This window comes from Salvelinus namaycush, chromosome 1 (assembly GCF_016432855.1).
Source record: "Salvelinus namaycush isolate Seneca chromosome 1, SaNama_1.0, whole genome shotgun sequence".
Lineage (NCBI taxonomy): Eukaryota > Metazoa > Chordata > Actinopteri > Salmoniformes > Salmonidae > Salvelinus > Salvelinus namaycush.
Window position 1 is genome coordinate 71,270,806 of NC_052307.1, and position 14,058 is coordinate 71,284,863.

Here is a 14,058-nt window from a genome sequence, read left to right on the forward strand (position 1 = left end):
CCGAGATGGGGGCCATTCTTAAACTCAGTTCTGACTGTTACTTGACTGTATTGAGCTCAGTAGTTGCTGACATTAAGTAGCAGTAGATCAGACGACTCCTGATGCTGTGAGAGAGGTGAGTTTCCTCCTCTCCGGTAACCCAGCTCCTTCCTTCCCTGGTGGAAGTCTAAGGAGTTGGCATGAACAACACATTCCTAAGGACTTTAACCAAGTTCCACATGCTTGATTTAATCATCCATTTGGAGAAAGCAGAGGAGAAAATTGCATACCTAATATGGACAAGTGGATCGGGATTTCTTTATATGTATGCATGTGTTAATTTGTGTGTGCGTGTGTGTGTGTGTGTGTGTGCACGTGCAGATGTGTGTGTGTTAGGAGATGGATAGATCCAGGAGGCCTGGTTGGCTCCAGAGTAGACTGGTCTGTGATTGTTTAGTGTGGAGGGTAGAGGTGATCATTAACTGTGTAGAGACTGCAGCACCTGTGTTTAGTTTACAATGGGAAGCTTCAGTCTCTCCAGATTAAATACGTCCACCTCCAGCAACTGAAAGACCAGATTTATAAATATTTGTTCAACCACAGCTGATTGTGAACTAAGCTGGTACTTTATCTGAATAAAAGAAAGTACAGTTTGTGTGTAGGATAGTGTTTCAGTATATTCTCATTGATGTTGCATTATAAACCTAACCAAGTATCTTATGTTAGTATCTATTGCCACATTACTGTCTGTGTTACCTTACAAGCCTCTCTTCCCCAGTGACTGACGAGACTCTTAATTTGTGCCCTTGTTCCAGCCGAGTGGGAAAGGGCCTCGCCTTCCTGAGGTGTACTGCGTCATCAGCCGACTGGGCTGTTTCCACCTGTTCTCCAAGGTGAGTTCATGCTTACACACACACACACACACACACACACACACACACACACACACCCTAGTGTAGCCGTCGTCGCGGTTACCTGTCTCTGAGCCGAGCCGAGGCCACTGTTCCCAGGAATGAACTAGTTGAGGCTGTGCCAGCATTTCCACTCAAAGGCATCCTGTCCAGCATAAACCTTATTTTCTGCTTTTTCCTCTTTCTGATTTCCCAGTTCAATTGTTTCCTTCACTTGTTCCTGAGTTGAGCTAACATGAAACAGAGTGCTCATTGTGTTTAAGTACTCCATGCCTTATCTGCCTCCTCATGAATCCTCTATGAATGGTGTATTTGAAGTGAACAAGGCCTGTGTTAAGGGAAACAATTAAGAGGTAGTAGACATATCTAATGAATGAAAATAACTTTTTATTACTGTGTCGTGAGTACTAAAATGTGCCAAAAAACTGTCAGTCAGTTTCATTTCATATTAATTTAAGGCCAAAAGGATGCATAAATACAATAGATTGTTTCTGTCTTGTGACAGCACAGGCACCTCAACAGTGAGGGTGGAACAGCCCTCATACAGGTGGGGGTGTAGGTTTCAGAAGGCACTATTTTGAGGGCTTGAGACCTGCGTAGGTGAGAGAGGAAATGTTTTCCACGGAGTTTGAAGTGCTTTTCTAGTTAAGGCGAGAAAGATGGGAGTGTTTGATTTCACCGGGAACAGAGGGTGTGTGGGGAGTGGAGGGGATATCATATGACTCTGAATGTGAGTGTGTCTCTCTCCAACAAACTTTCCAGACAGTAGTAGGCAGGTCTGACACAGACAGACACATGGGCATATTGGGTGGGATTTTCCTTTGCTATTTTCCATATACAGTGGGGAGAACAAGTATTTGATACACTGCCGATTTTGCAGGTTTTCCTACTTACAAAGCATGTAGAGGTCTGTAATTTTTTATCATAGGTACACTTCAACTGTGAGAGACGGAATCTAAAACAAAAATCCAGAAAATCACATTGTATGATTTTCAAGTAATTAATTCGCATTTTTTTGCATGACATAAGTATTTGATCACCTACCAAGCAGTAAGAATTCCGGCTCTCACAGACCTGTTAGTTTTTCTTTAAGAAGCCCTCCTGTTCTTCACTCATTACCTGTATTAACTGCACCTGTTTGAACTCGTTACCTGTATAAAAGACACCTGTCCACACACTCAATCAAACAGACTCCAACCTCTCCACAATGGCCAAGACCAGAGAGCTGTGTAAGGACATCAGGGATAAAATTGTAGACCTGCACAAGGCTGGGATGGGCTACAGGACAATAGGCAAGCAGCTTGGTGAGAAGGCAACAACTGTTGGCGCAATTATTAGAAAATGGAAGAAGTTCAAGATGACAATCAATCACCCTCGGTCTGGGGCTCCATGCAAGATCTCACCTCGTGGGGCATCAATGATCATGAGGAAGGTGAGGGATCAGCCCAGAACTACACGGCAGGACCTGGTCAGTGACCTGAAGAGAGCTGGGACCACAGTCTCAAAGAAAACTATTAGTAACACACTACGCCGTCATGGATTAAAATCCTGCAGCGCACGCAAGGTCCCCCTGCTCAAGCCAGCGCATGTCCAGGCCCGTCTGAAGTTTGCCAATGACCATCTGGATGATCCAGAGGAGGAATGGGAGAAGGTCATGTGGTCTGATGAGACAAAAATAGAGCTTTTTGGTCTAAACTCCAAACGCCGTGTTTGGAGGAAGAAGAAGGATGAGTACAACCCCATGAACACCATCCCAACCGTGAAGCATGGAGGTGGAAACATCATTCTTTGGGGATGCTTTTCTGCAAAGGGGACAGAACGACTGCACCGTATTGAGGGGAGGATGGATGGGGCCATGTATCGCGAGATCTTGGAACAACCTCCTTCCCTCAGTAAGAGCATTGAAGATGGGTTGTGGCTGGGTCTTCCAGCATGACAACGACCCGAAACACACAGCCAGGGCAACTAAGGAGTAAGAAGCATCTCAAGGTCCTGGAGTGGCCTAGCCAGTCTCCAGACCTGAACCCAATAGAAAATCTTTGGAGGGAGCTGAAAGTCCGTATTGCCCAGCGACAGCCCCGAAACCTGAAGGATCTGGAGAAGGTCTGTATGGAGGAGTGGGCCAAAATCCCTGCTGCAGTGTGTGCAAACCTGGTCAAGAACTACAGGAAACGTATGATCTCTGTAATTGCAAACAAAGGTTTCTGTATTATTAGCTTGTTTTAACCACTCCTATATAAATGGTAGATTATCAGACACGCAACAAGAAGGTCTGATATCATTATTACTGAAACAGGACCCAAGTGGTATATATAAAGATCCAGTCCATTTAAAAAATTGGAGACCTCTTACACTTCAGTGTTGTGATGCAAAAATCCTAGCAAAATGCTTGGCACATAGGATAAAAAAAGTTTTGTCAGATATTATTCATCCTAATCAGACAGGTTTTTTACATGGACGATACATTGGAGATAATATAAGGCAAGTACTGGAAACAATAGAACATTATGAAATATCGGGGACACCAGGCCTGGTTTTCATAGCTGATTTTGAAAAGGCTTTTGATAAAGTACGACTGGAGTTTATATATAAATGCCTAGAATATTTCAATTTTGGGGAATCTCTTATAAAATGGGTTAAAATTATGTATAGTAACCCTAGGTGTAAAATAGTAAATAATGGCTACATCTCAGAAAGTTTTAAACTATCTAGAGGAGTAAAACAAGGTTGTCCACTATCGGCATATCTATTTATTATTGCCATCAAAATGTTAGCTGTTAAAATTAGATCAAACATTAATATTAAGGGATTAGAAATCTGTGGCTTAAAAACTAAGGTGTCATTGTATGCTGATTCATGTTTTCTTTTAAAACCACAACTAGAGTCTCTCCATGGCCTCTTAGAGGATCTAGATACCTTTGCTATCCTCTCTGGATTAAAACCAAATTATGATAAATGTACCATATTACGTATTGGATCACTAAAAAATACACATTTTACATTGCCATGTAGTTTACCGATTAAATGGTCTGACGGAGATGTGGACATACTCGGTATAAAAATCCCAAAAGAAAGAAATGATCTCACTCCAATATATTTTTATAGAAAGTTAGCAAAAATAGATAAGATCTTGCTACCATGGAAAGGAAAATACCTGTCTATTTGTGGAAAAATCACCCTGATTAACTCTTTAGTCATATCACAGTTTACCTATTTGCTTATGGTTTTGCCTACACCTAGTGACCTGCTTTTTAAATTATATGAACAAAAAATATTCCATTTTATTTGGAACGGCAAGCCAGATAAAATTAAAAGGGCCTATTTATATAACGAATATGAATTCAGAGGGCAGAAATTATTAAATATTACAGCATTAGACCTCTCACTAAAGGCATCAATCATACAAAAGTTATACTTAAATCCAAACTGGTTCTCTAGTAAATTGGTACGAATGTCTCATCCTATGTTCAAGAAGGGCCTTTTCCCCTTTATTCAGATTACACCTGCTCACTTTCGGTTGTTAGAAAAGGAAATAATCTCCAAAATATCTTTATTTTTTAAACAAGCCTTAGAAAGTTGGTTGCAATTTCAGTTTAATCCACCTGAAAGGACGGAACAAATAGTACAACAAATATTGTGGTTAAATTCAAATATAGTAATTGATAAAAAAACTGTATTTATCGAAGAAATGTTTAAAAAAAATTATAATTTTTGTGAATGATATCATAAATAGGACTGGTGGAGTTATGTCACACATGCAGCTAACACAGACATATGGAAATGTCTGCTCTACCCAAAATTACAACCAATTAATTGCAGCATTACCACAAAAATGGAAGAGGCAAGTAGAAGGGGAAAAAAGTAAGGAACTTGTATGTCGGCCCTATATTAAAGAACATAAATGGTTAAAGAAAAGTGTGATAAATAAAAACATATACCAATTTCATTTAAGGACCAAAAAACTGACAGCTGTGCCATTATAAATTGCAAAATAGTTGGGAAGAGATTTTCGATGTACCCATTCCATGGCACATGGTTTATGAATTGATACGCAAAACAACGCCGGATTCAAAACTTCGAATTTTTCAATTTAAATTACTGTACAAAATTCTTGCATCTAATAGAATGTTATATATATGGGGGATACAATCTTCCCAGCTCTGCAGATTCTGCTGTGAGGAGGCAGAGTCATTAGATCATTTATTTTGGTATTGTCCATATGTAGCTCGTTTTTGGTCACAGGTCCAGGAATGGCTGAAGAATTGCAACATTTGCCTAGAACTAACGCTGCAGATAGCAATACTGGGGGATTTGAAAAGCCATAGTCAATCAATCAATAATATAATAATTATTTTACAATCTGTAGAAGCTATGAGAATAGGAAGGTTCAAATCTTTTGTGAAGCATCAGAGCACAGTTGAAAAATATATGACAAATATAAATCTGAAATGGATGATGTTGGAAGATAGATGGGAGGGGTTGAATGGAGCTGAAGGGTGGGACTAATAACAAGATAAACAATGTAGGGCATACGGGATCTGTGAAATGTGTATAGGTGCGGAGCTTTTGTGAAATAGCACAGTTACAAGTGGAAATAAAACTGGATGGACAACAGAAATAGAGGAAGGACTAAGAACAAACAAGAGAGAACTATTATAAAGTAGACTGTGTCTGTAAAATGGGTATAAGATGTATAAATTGAAGGTAAAAGCAGAAGTGTTTATCAGTTTACTCCAATTGGGGGATCGGTGGTAGGGTTGCGGGGAATAATAATAAAGCTATATTCTTTAAAAAAGTATATGTCTATATAGGTATGTATATATGTGTATATGTATGCATGCGTGTATGGATATATATATATTTACCCCCAAAAATATGGGGGATTGGAAATGATGCAGACAATTACATTGGAAGCAACATTCTTTCCGCAATATTAAGCTGATCCACCCCTAAAAATTAAAAATAAAAAAGGTTTCTGTACCAAATATTAAGTTCTGCTTTTCTGATGTATCAAATACTTATGTCAGGCAATAAAATGCAAAAATTACTTAAAAATCATACAATGTGATTTTCTGGATTTTTGTTTTAGATTCCGTCTCTCACAGTTGAAGTGTACCTATGATAAAAATTACAGACCTCTACATGCTTTGTAAGTAGGAAAACCTGCAAAATCGGCAGTGTATCAAATACTTCTTCTCCCCACTGTATATCAGACAGCCACAGATTGAAATTCATATTGTATTTGTCAAAAGGGGGAAAGGTAGCCTGGTTCCAGACAATAGCAAGAGCTTTACTTCAGACAGCAACACGCTACCATTTACATTTACTGGCTGTACAGACTGAATGTACTTGGTCTTGGTCTATTACTAGACTCTCAATCTACATCCCGAGTGAAACCTTATTCCCTATTTAGTGCACTACTTTTGACCACAGTCCATAAGGCACTATATAGGGAATTTGGGACTTTCTGTTTGAAATGTTGAGTGTTGTGTCTGCAGTATGGTCTAACTCTCAACCCCCTGTCCTGTGCTGTGTGGTCTAACTCTCAACCCCCTGTCCTGTGCTGTGTGGTCTAACTCTCAACCTCCTGTCCTGTGCTGTGTGGTCTAACTCTCAACCTCCTGTCCTGTGCTGTGTGGTCTAACTCTCAACCTCCTGTCCTGTGCTGTGTGGTCTAACTCTCAACCCCCTGTTCTGTGCTGTGTGGTCTAACTCTCAACCTCCTGTCCTGTGCTGTGTGGTCTAACTCTCAACCTCCTGTCCTGTGCTGTGTGGTCTAACTCTCAACCCCCTGTCCTGTGCTGTGTGGTCTAACTCTCAACCCCCTGTCCTGTGCTGTGTGGTCTAACTCTCAACCTCCTGTCCTGTGCTGTGTGGTCTAACTCTCAACCCCCTGTCCTGTGCTGTGTGGTCTAACTCTCAACCTCCTGTCCTGTGCTGTGTGGTCTAACTCTCAACCCCCTGTCCTGTGCTGTGTGGTCTAACTCTCAGCCTCCTGTCCTGTGCTGTGTGGTCTAACTCTCAACCTCCTGTCCTGTGCTGTGTGGTCTAACTCTCAACCCCCTGTCCTGTGCTGTGTGGTCTAACTCTCAACCCCCTGTCCTGTGCTGTGTGGTCTAACTCTCAACCTCCTGTCCTGTGCTGTGTGGTCTAACTCTCAACCTCCTGTCCTGTGCTGTGTGGTCTAACTCTCAACCCCCTGTCCTGTGCTGTGTGGTCTAACTCTCAACCTCCTGTCCTGTGCTGTGTGGTCTAACTCTCAACCTCCTGTCCTGTGCTGTGTGGTCTAACTCTCAACCTCCTGTCCTGTGCTGTGTGGTCTAACTCTCAACCCCCTGTCCTGTGCTGTGTGGTCTAACTCTCAACCTCCTGTCCTGTGCTGTGTGGTCTAACTCTCAACCTCCTGTCCTGTGCTGTGTGGTCTAACTCTCAACCTCCTGTCCTGTGCTGTGTGGTCTAACTCTCAACCTTCTGTCCTGTGCTGTGTGGTCTAACTCTCAACCTCCTGTCCTGTGCTGTGTGGTCTAACTCTCAACCCCCTGTCCTGTGCTGTGTGGTCTAACTCTCAACCTCCTGTCCTGTGCAGTGTGGTCTAACTCTCAACCTTCTGTCCTGTGCTGTGTGGTCTAACTCTCAACCTCCTGTCCTGTGCTGTGTGGTCTAACTCTCAACCTCCTGTCCTGTGTGTGTGGTCTAACTCTCAACCTCCTGTCCTGTGCTGTGTGGTCTAACTCTCAACCTCCTGTCCTGTGTGTGTGGTCTAACTCTCAACCTCCTGTCCTGTGCTGTGTGGTCTAACTCTCAACCTCCTGTCCTGTGCTGTGTGGTCTAACTCTCAACCCCCTGTCCTGTGCTGTGTGGTCTAACTCTCAGCCTCCTGTCCTGTGCTGTGTGGTCTAACTCTCAACCCCCTGTCCTGTGCTGTGTGGTCTAACTCTCAACCTCCTGTGCTGTGCTGTGTGTAGATCCTGGATGAGGTGGAGAGGCGGAGGGGGATCTCTGCAGCCCTGGTCTACCCCTTCATGAGGAGTCTGATGGAGTCACCCTTCCCAGCGCCGGGGAAGACCATCAAAGTCAAGACCTTCCTGCCTGGAGCAGGGAATGAGGTTGGAGACACATCAGCCCTTGGTTGCTAAGGTTCCATCAAAGAAGGATGATGCATGAAGATAATGCGATGTATGCTTAATTAAGCATGACCTGTGACCTCTGTGAATGTATGACTGGTTGTGACCCAAGGTTTTGACCCCAAGTGGTGTTCTCCTCCCCAGGTCATTGAGCTGAGGCGGCCCATGGACTCCAGACTGGAGCATGTAGACTTTGACAGTCTCTTCAGCTGCCTGAGCGTGCGTCAGGTGGTGCAGGTCTTCGCCTCCCTGCTGCTGGAGCGCAGAGTCATCTTTGTGGCTGATAAACTCAGGTGAGCGTCAAGACTCTTATAGTTGGTAACCCTTCTAGTAATAAGTAAAGATGGAGAGAGAACTGAATCACCTTCTCATGGGAAGCTGTCCCTGACTAATGGTCATGCCCTGTTAGAGGCAGGCGGGGGTTGTTGAAACTTGTAGTTGTTAGATGATGGTTACTTGTGCCAAGTGAAATGCTCAATAATACCTTTAGATGCAGTGTTTTGTTAAGGTACTTCTGAAACGCTAAGGGCTGTTGTCATTGTTAGATAATGATTGAAACTACAGTATTTACAGAGAAATCTAATACGTAGAGCTCTCAACGCCTGCTCATATTGTAGTGTAAGGTTATCGCCCCACAAAGATCTTAACCCTCCGACATTAGGCTATAAATAGTAAAAATAGTTCCTAGAATACTTCATCCTTGTCACACATGGTGGCTAGGAGTGAGATCAATTACTGTCTAGGATTACGGTGTATGTTAGCAAAAATGTCCCTCAGTTATCTCTGAAGTCCACTGTCTTTTTCTGCAGTGAATTCACCTATTCTGACCCCATTACAATAACATCTGCCTTACATGAGAGGGATTTTATCTCATGCTCTTGTACATTTTCCCTTTTCTGTTTACATTCACACAGAGATCTGACTTTTCTCAGACCCACAACATTGCTGAGCTCAGGGATCCTCTATCTGTATATTTCTGGACATGTACAGACTGACTATGATACTGACTATGATATCATAACACTGTTTCACATATCTTGGTGCATTTCCTCTCACAGAGATGACATATCCTGAACTTTAAAGAAGGACTAACTTCGAAGAGAGAATTTACATGTATAACAGTTCCAATAGTGGGGATTGCCCTGCCACTCTGCCAGTGCACTCTGGCTCAACCTAACTGTTGATGGCAGATTGAATTCCTCAGTCGAGCTGCTTGCCATTCACCCAATCTGCACAGCAAATAGCAGCCTTCTACTGTGGGTTTGTCAGTTGGTGCTTAACGGGTTTAGCACGCGGGAACAGGGTTAGAGCTGTTAAATTAATTCTCCCTGCATGTACTCACAACTGATGTGGTTCCAGAAGTGGGTCATCTTTGCCGGGGGCCACTGTCCAACCCCGACAGGCAGGGTGGGGTGGGGTGGGGCCGATAACATTGAGCTAGGGATCTCCAAGGAGCCAGAGTCCCACCAGGCAGGCACAGCAATCTGCCCCTGGCTATAGGACAGCACTCTGGGCTGAGGGGCTCTGTTAGAGGGGGGCAGGTTTGTGTTGAATGGTAATCTCTACATATCAGAGGACAGTTTAAACAAACATCAGTGGGGGCAGTGACTGTGAGGGGAAGGAATGTACTTCCTGTGTGCAGCGACTCTCCCCTCTGATCTATGGCTTCACTGTCACTGTGTGACTGATGGCGCCATGTTCACTCCCTGGTCCCTGCCTGGCCTGTTTACGACAGCCCTCTCTCCACCCAGGGGGACTCAGAGAAAGCTGTTTTTGTCGTCACTCCGCCGTTTGAGACAATGACTCCCGGGTTCATGTCAGTTTGCACATCACCCAAAGATTGTTAATCAGTCACCCATTTCTAAGGGCTCATGTGAACAGCAGCAAGGACTTGAGAGCAGTATCGAATAGTCTGTGTGTCAGGTACTGTTAGTGAACAACACTGAACATCAGCACCATGAGTCTTTACAGACTACAGTACTACAGACTACAGTACTACAGACTACAGCCCTGCTCAATGTTAGAACTTCATTGAAAACCATATGCTATTACTTAATAAAACCTGCTTTGTATCAACACAATGACATACTTCACCATTCAGGTCTTATTCAGGTTCTGAATAAAGGCAAACAATATGTTTTCATTGTGGAATAGCGTCACAAAACCAACCAGTCCTTTCTGTGTGTGTCTAACTGGACTTAGTCTCCAGGACTCACACCCAGAACCACAATAGATGGAGCTCTAGCTGCCAGAGTGCCCCAGAACACGGACCAGACCCCCTGTGTCTCAGTTCCCATTGAAAACAGGATTCAAGGAGCCACTCTGGGCGTCATTGGGCCGTGTTGGGGAGAAGGGAGAGACCCTCCACTGACTTCACTGGTAAAAGGGTCTGATCCCGTGGGAGACAGAGAACGCAATTCAATCCCAGGAATCCCTTCCAACACAACATGATGTATGTCTGGGTGTAATCTATATCCAATAGGAGAAGGATCTGAGGGAGGGAAAACACCAAACAGGCCATGTTAGGGAATGTGTCTCCACTGGGTTGTACTGTGGTAAGATTTGATATAAAAGTATTATTTTTAAACCAACCCTTAGCCATGGTATATTGGCCATATACCACCACTCCTCTGGCCTTATGCTAAGACAGAGGTTGGCAGAATGGCTGTACTGACTTCAAACGAGTCCCAAGACGCTTGTGGGGGTTGTAGAGCAAAATGGAGAACACCATCATGTTCGTGAGAGTCTCATCTTTCCACAGAGGGGTTTGTAGGCCAAACCGTTCGGACGTTACAGACGATTTTGTAAGAAGACCGATTTTTATGATGTCTCATGGTCTGAAAACCCCCCCGCTCTAGCTCTGTCACCTTTCATTGCAGATGCGGAAGTGCGATATAGACGGATGCAGTGGATCCAATGCAAAACAACAGATATCTCTAGCTTGAACTGACTATTTTGTATGTTTTTTATTAGTAGTATCATGCTAATTTGATTATGCTAATTAGACATAGGCCTTAGGTTTTTTTTATGTTTATCTGACTCCATTTGATATTATGGTAAAATCATGTGCAATCAAGTATTATGTGTTTAGCCGACTAAGATCAAGAAATGGTCATGAGAAGCGAATATGCTATTATTTATTTACTTAAAAAATGTATGAAATTACATACAAGGCATGAAGCTTAAGTTACAAGGCAATACTGAGCCTTAGGCATTGCCTTGGGCCATTTGCCTTGCGGCGAGTAAATTAGGGCCGAGCCTACGGGGTTACATGGACTGTTGCATTAACTCTTTATTTGTACTGTAGGCTGTGTATGACTTGTTTAAGAGGTCACAACGGGTCGTTTGCCTAAAGCAAGCGTCTTTGTACGTATAGAAATGCTTTATATCAGACATGTTGCTGCTTATCTGTGACATCAAACAGCCAGACAAACAGTTACTCAGAACTGATGATGATTAACCAGCAAATGGCTGCTGTAAAACCAACTTTGATGCCTAATTACATAAATTCATCATCGGTTACATCAGACTGTAATTGCTTAACCAGATTTACCTGAAGGCTCTGTGCTGGGATTGCTGCAGTGCTCATAATGTAAACATCATCTTCCAGTTATTATGGGTCTAGGACAGAGAAGGGTTACCACCACAGAGAGAGTGTTGGCTTGTTTGATCTGCCTCTCTGTGGCTCTAAATGGGCGGGTCTCAACTTTTTCCCTGCCATTCCTCCATTGTTAGGGCTTGCCTGTGGGCTAGGTTCAAAATATACAGGTTAAGACAAGAGGATTCTAATATCCCATAACTCTTTGCAATTCATGTGACCAGCGTTGCTAGTTAGCAACGGCGCTAGTAGATATCAATGGAGCTGTTTCCATGAATTTGTTTATTTTCTAACGCTTCTGTATAGATTTACTTTGTTGTCTTAACCTTCCCATCTTCAACCTAGCCTGTGGGTGTAGAGGGGATTGAATCACTTCTCTTTTTTTAGCCAATCTGAGAACATGGAGGTCGTTTCCGATTACTGAAGTGCTTTAATAAGTCAATGTTTCTATTGTATTTGATGAGAGGACCACAGTAGAAGAGACAGGGGATTGGGAGGAAGGTAGTGTGTGTATGAGTGTGAGAAAGATGGAGGGTAAGAGAGGGAGAAACAGGGAGAAAGAAAGAGCGGGGGTGCAGAGGGAGAGCAAAAGACCGCCTCTGAAAGCTTTTCTCATGGTCATGGTGAATTAATCAGGCTCTTGTTTTCTGAGGGGGAGAAGGAAGGCTGCTTTCTGTACCTCGGTTCCCCTTACACCGCTCACTGTAACATCAGAAAACTTCAAACTAACACATGGTAGTCACCAGATGTTTTGCATTTTTATTAGTTTAAAATCCTCCTTTCAAACCCCATTCATAATTTTCTTCTACCACCTGTTGAAATGACTGGGGTGTGCATTAGATTCAGGAAGAGCCCATTGCTCCAGACTCCAGCAGCAGCAGCCGTATAATATGGTGTATGTCTGTAACCCCAGTCTGTTAAAGTGAGCCACTGTAGGTAGCTACAGTGTACCACTCTAATCTGGGAACAAGCTGTACAGTTTATTTAGTCCCTTATTACTCCTGAACACTTGTATCACACTGAGCAATGCTTGCACTGCACCAAACAACCTACAACAACTTAACACTTTCCCCGTGTGTATTTCTAACGCCCAAAGGTGGAGTGGATGAACACAGTGGAAACATACTGTGTGTAAAATATTTCTGTGAGACTGAAGAGGGAAACTCAGAAGATGGAAACCAGAGGCCAAGCATCTGACTTTCCCATTATTATTATTATTATTATTATTATTATTATTATTATTATTATTATTATATATACACACACACTGCAATGCTGCCCACAAGAAGCATTGGAATCAATAGGCTTGAATAGGACCATGTGTAGGGTTGCTCAAGGGAAGCCTGGTCTTACTGTTCAACAGCTTCCACTACAACTGTTCATACCAGGGAGTCCAAGCCTAGGCCGTGATGGGGACTTGAGATCCTTATGGAGAGGAAGTGGGGAAAAGACATTGGAGCTCTATGTGAATATTAAACATTCTACTAGATGCACCAATGAGCAGTATGCACACACTCATTCATCATTCTCACCATTGCTTAATTTGAGCCGGATCCTAATAAAAGCGATCAAAGTTAATTCGTCATGTGAAAAAGTAGATTTTCAGCACAGGCCTGATATTCGAGTTGATTCAGGTTGGGCCGGCCTGGGTTTAGGTTTGCACAACATTGCAACCTATGTTTGAGACCAACGCGTGGCCGTTGCTGTGTGAGAAGCACGCCTGTATCTCTCACAGAACTAGAATGAGATTCACTTTCTATGATCTCTCTCTGCTCTGCAACTCTCATCTCTCCAGTGTTGCACTTCATCATTTATTTCCTCATAGAATCATAGCTGCGCGAAGGGTTCTGGAGGAGATGCAAAACCCCTGATACATTTAAATACATTTGCTAAAGTTATAGAATTACTGCTGTCTGTTCAGAAAGAAATGAAATAATTCAGAGTAGCCTAGTACACCATGAGAAAGCCTGTAATTTAGCCACAGAAGATCAGTAGCTTATTTTAACAAATGATCTAGCTATGGATTGTGTGTAGCCAATAACAAGGCATAGCCTAAATCTGTCAGTGAACAGCATGCAGATAAATCAGGCAGTATTTCAAATACAATCGTGGGAAAACATAGGGTGGAAAGCAAATGGCTCCTGCTGGAAAGAGAAGACACTAATGTGTTTGCTGTAGGCTACCAACATTTTTGATCAACTTCCAAATATTTTTTTACAAAGTAAAACGAGAGAGAGTGAGGCTTTTGGCACGAATCACCAGACAGTAAGCTGCACACCATTGGGTGAGTCAGTGAAACTGGAAGGCATTTTTAGGACTATCATTTCCTCTTCATATTGTAACCTACAATATGTGTGTCTCCACACACCTATGCCTAGACTATTGATGGATTCAAGAAAGGTTGTTTTTATTGATCTCAGTGTGTCAGTGTCATTTACATTTACAT

General features: G+C 42.8%; 1 protein-coding gene across 2 annotated transcripts in view; it reads left to right on the forward strand.

Moving 5' to 3' along the window:
• LOC120048238 (DENN domain-containing protein 2B-like) overlaps positions 1 to 14,058 on the forward strand; it is a 76,649-nt gene that overhangs the window by 52,285 nt on the left and 10,306 nt on the right. For both annotated transcript variants that reach the window (XM_038994052.1, XM_038994043.1), the window contains exons 12-14: positions 795 to 872; positions 7,856 to 7,996; positions 8,159 to 8,307. In XM_038994052.1, the coding sequence (XP_038849980.1) occupies positions 795 to 872; positions 7,856 to 7,996; positions 8,159 to 8,307 (368 nt within the window). The remainder of the gene's footprint in view (positions 1 to 794; positions 873 to 7,855; positions 7,997 to 8,158; positions 8,308 to 14,058) is intronic.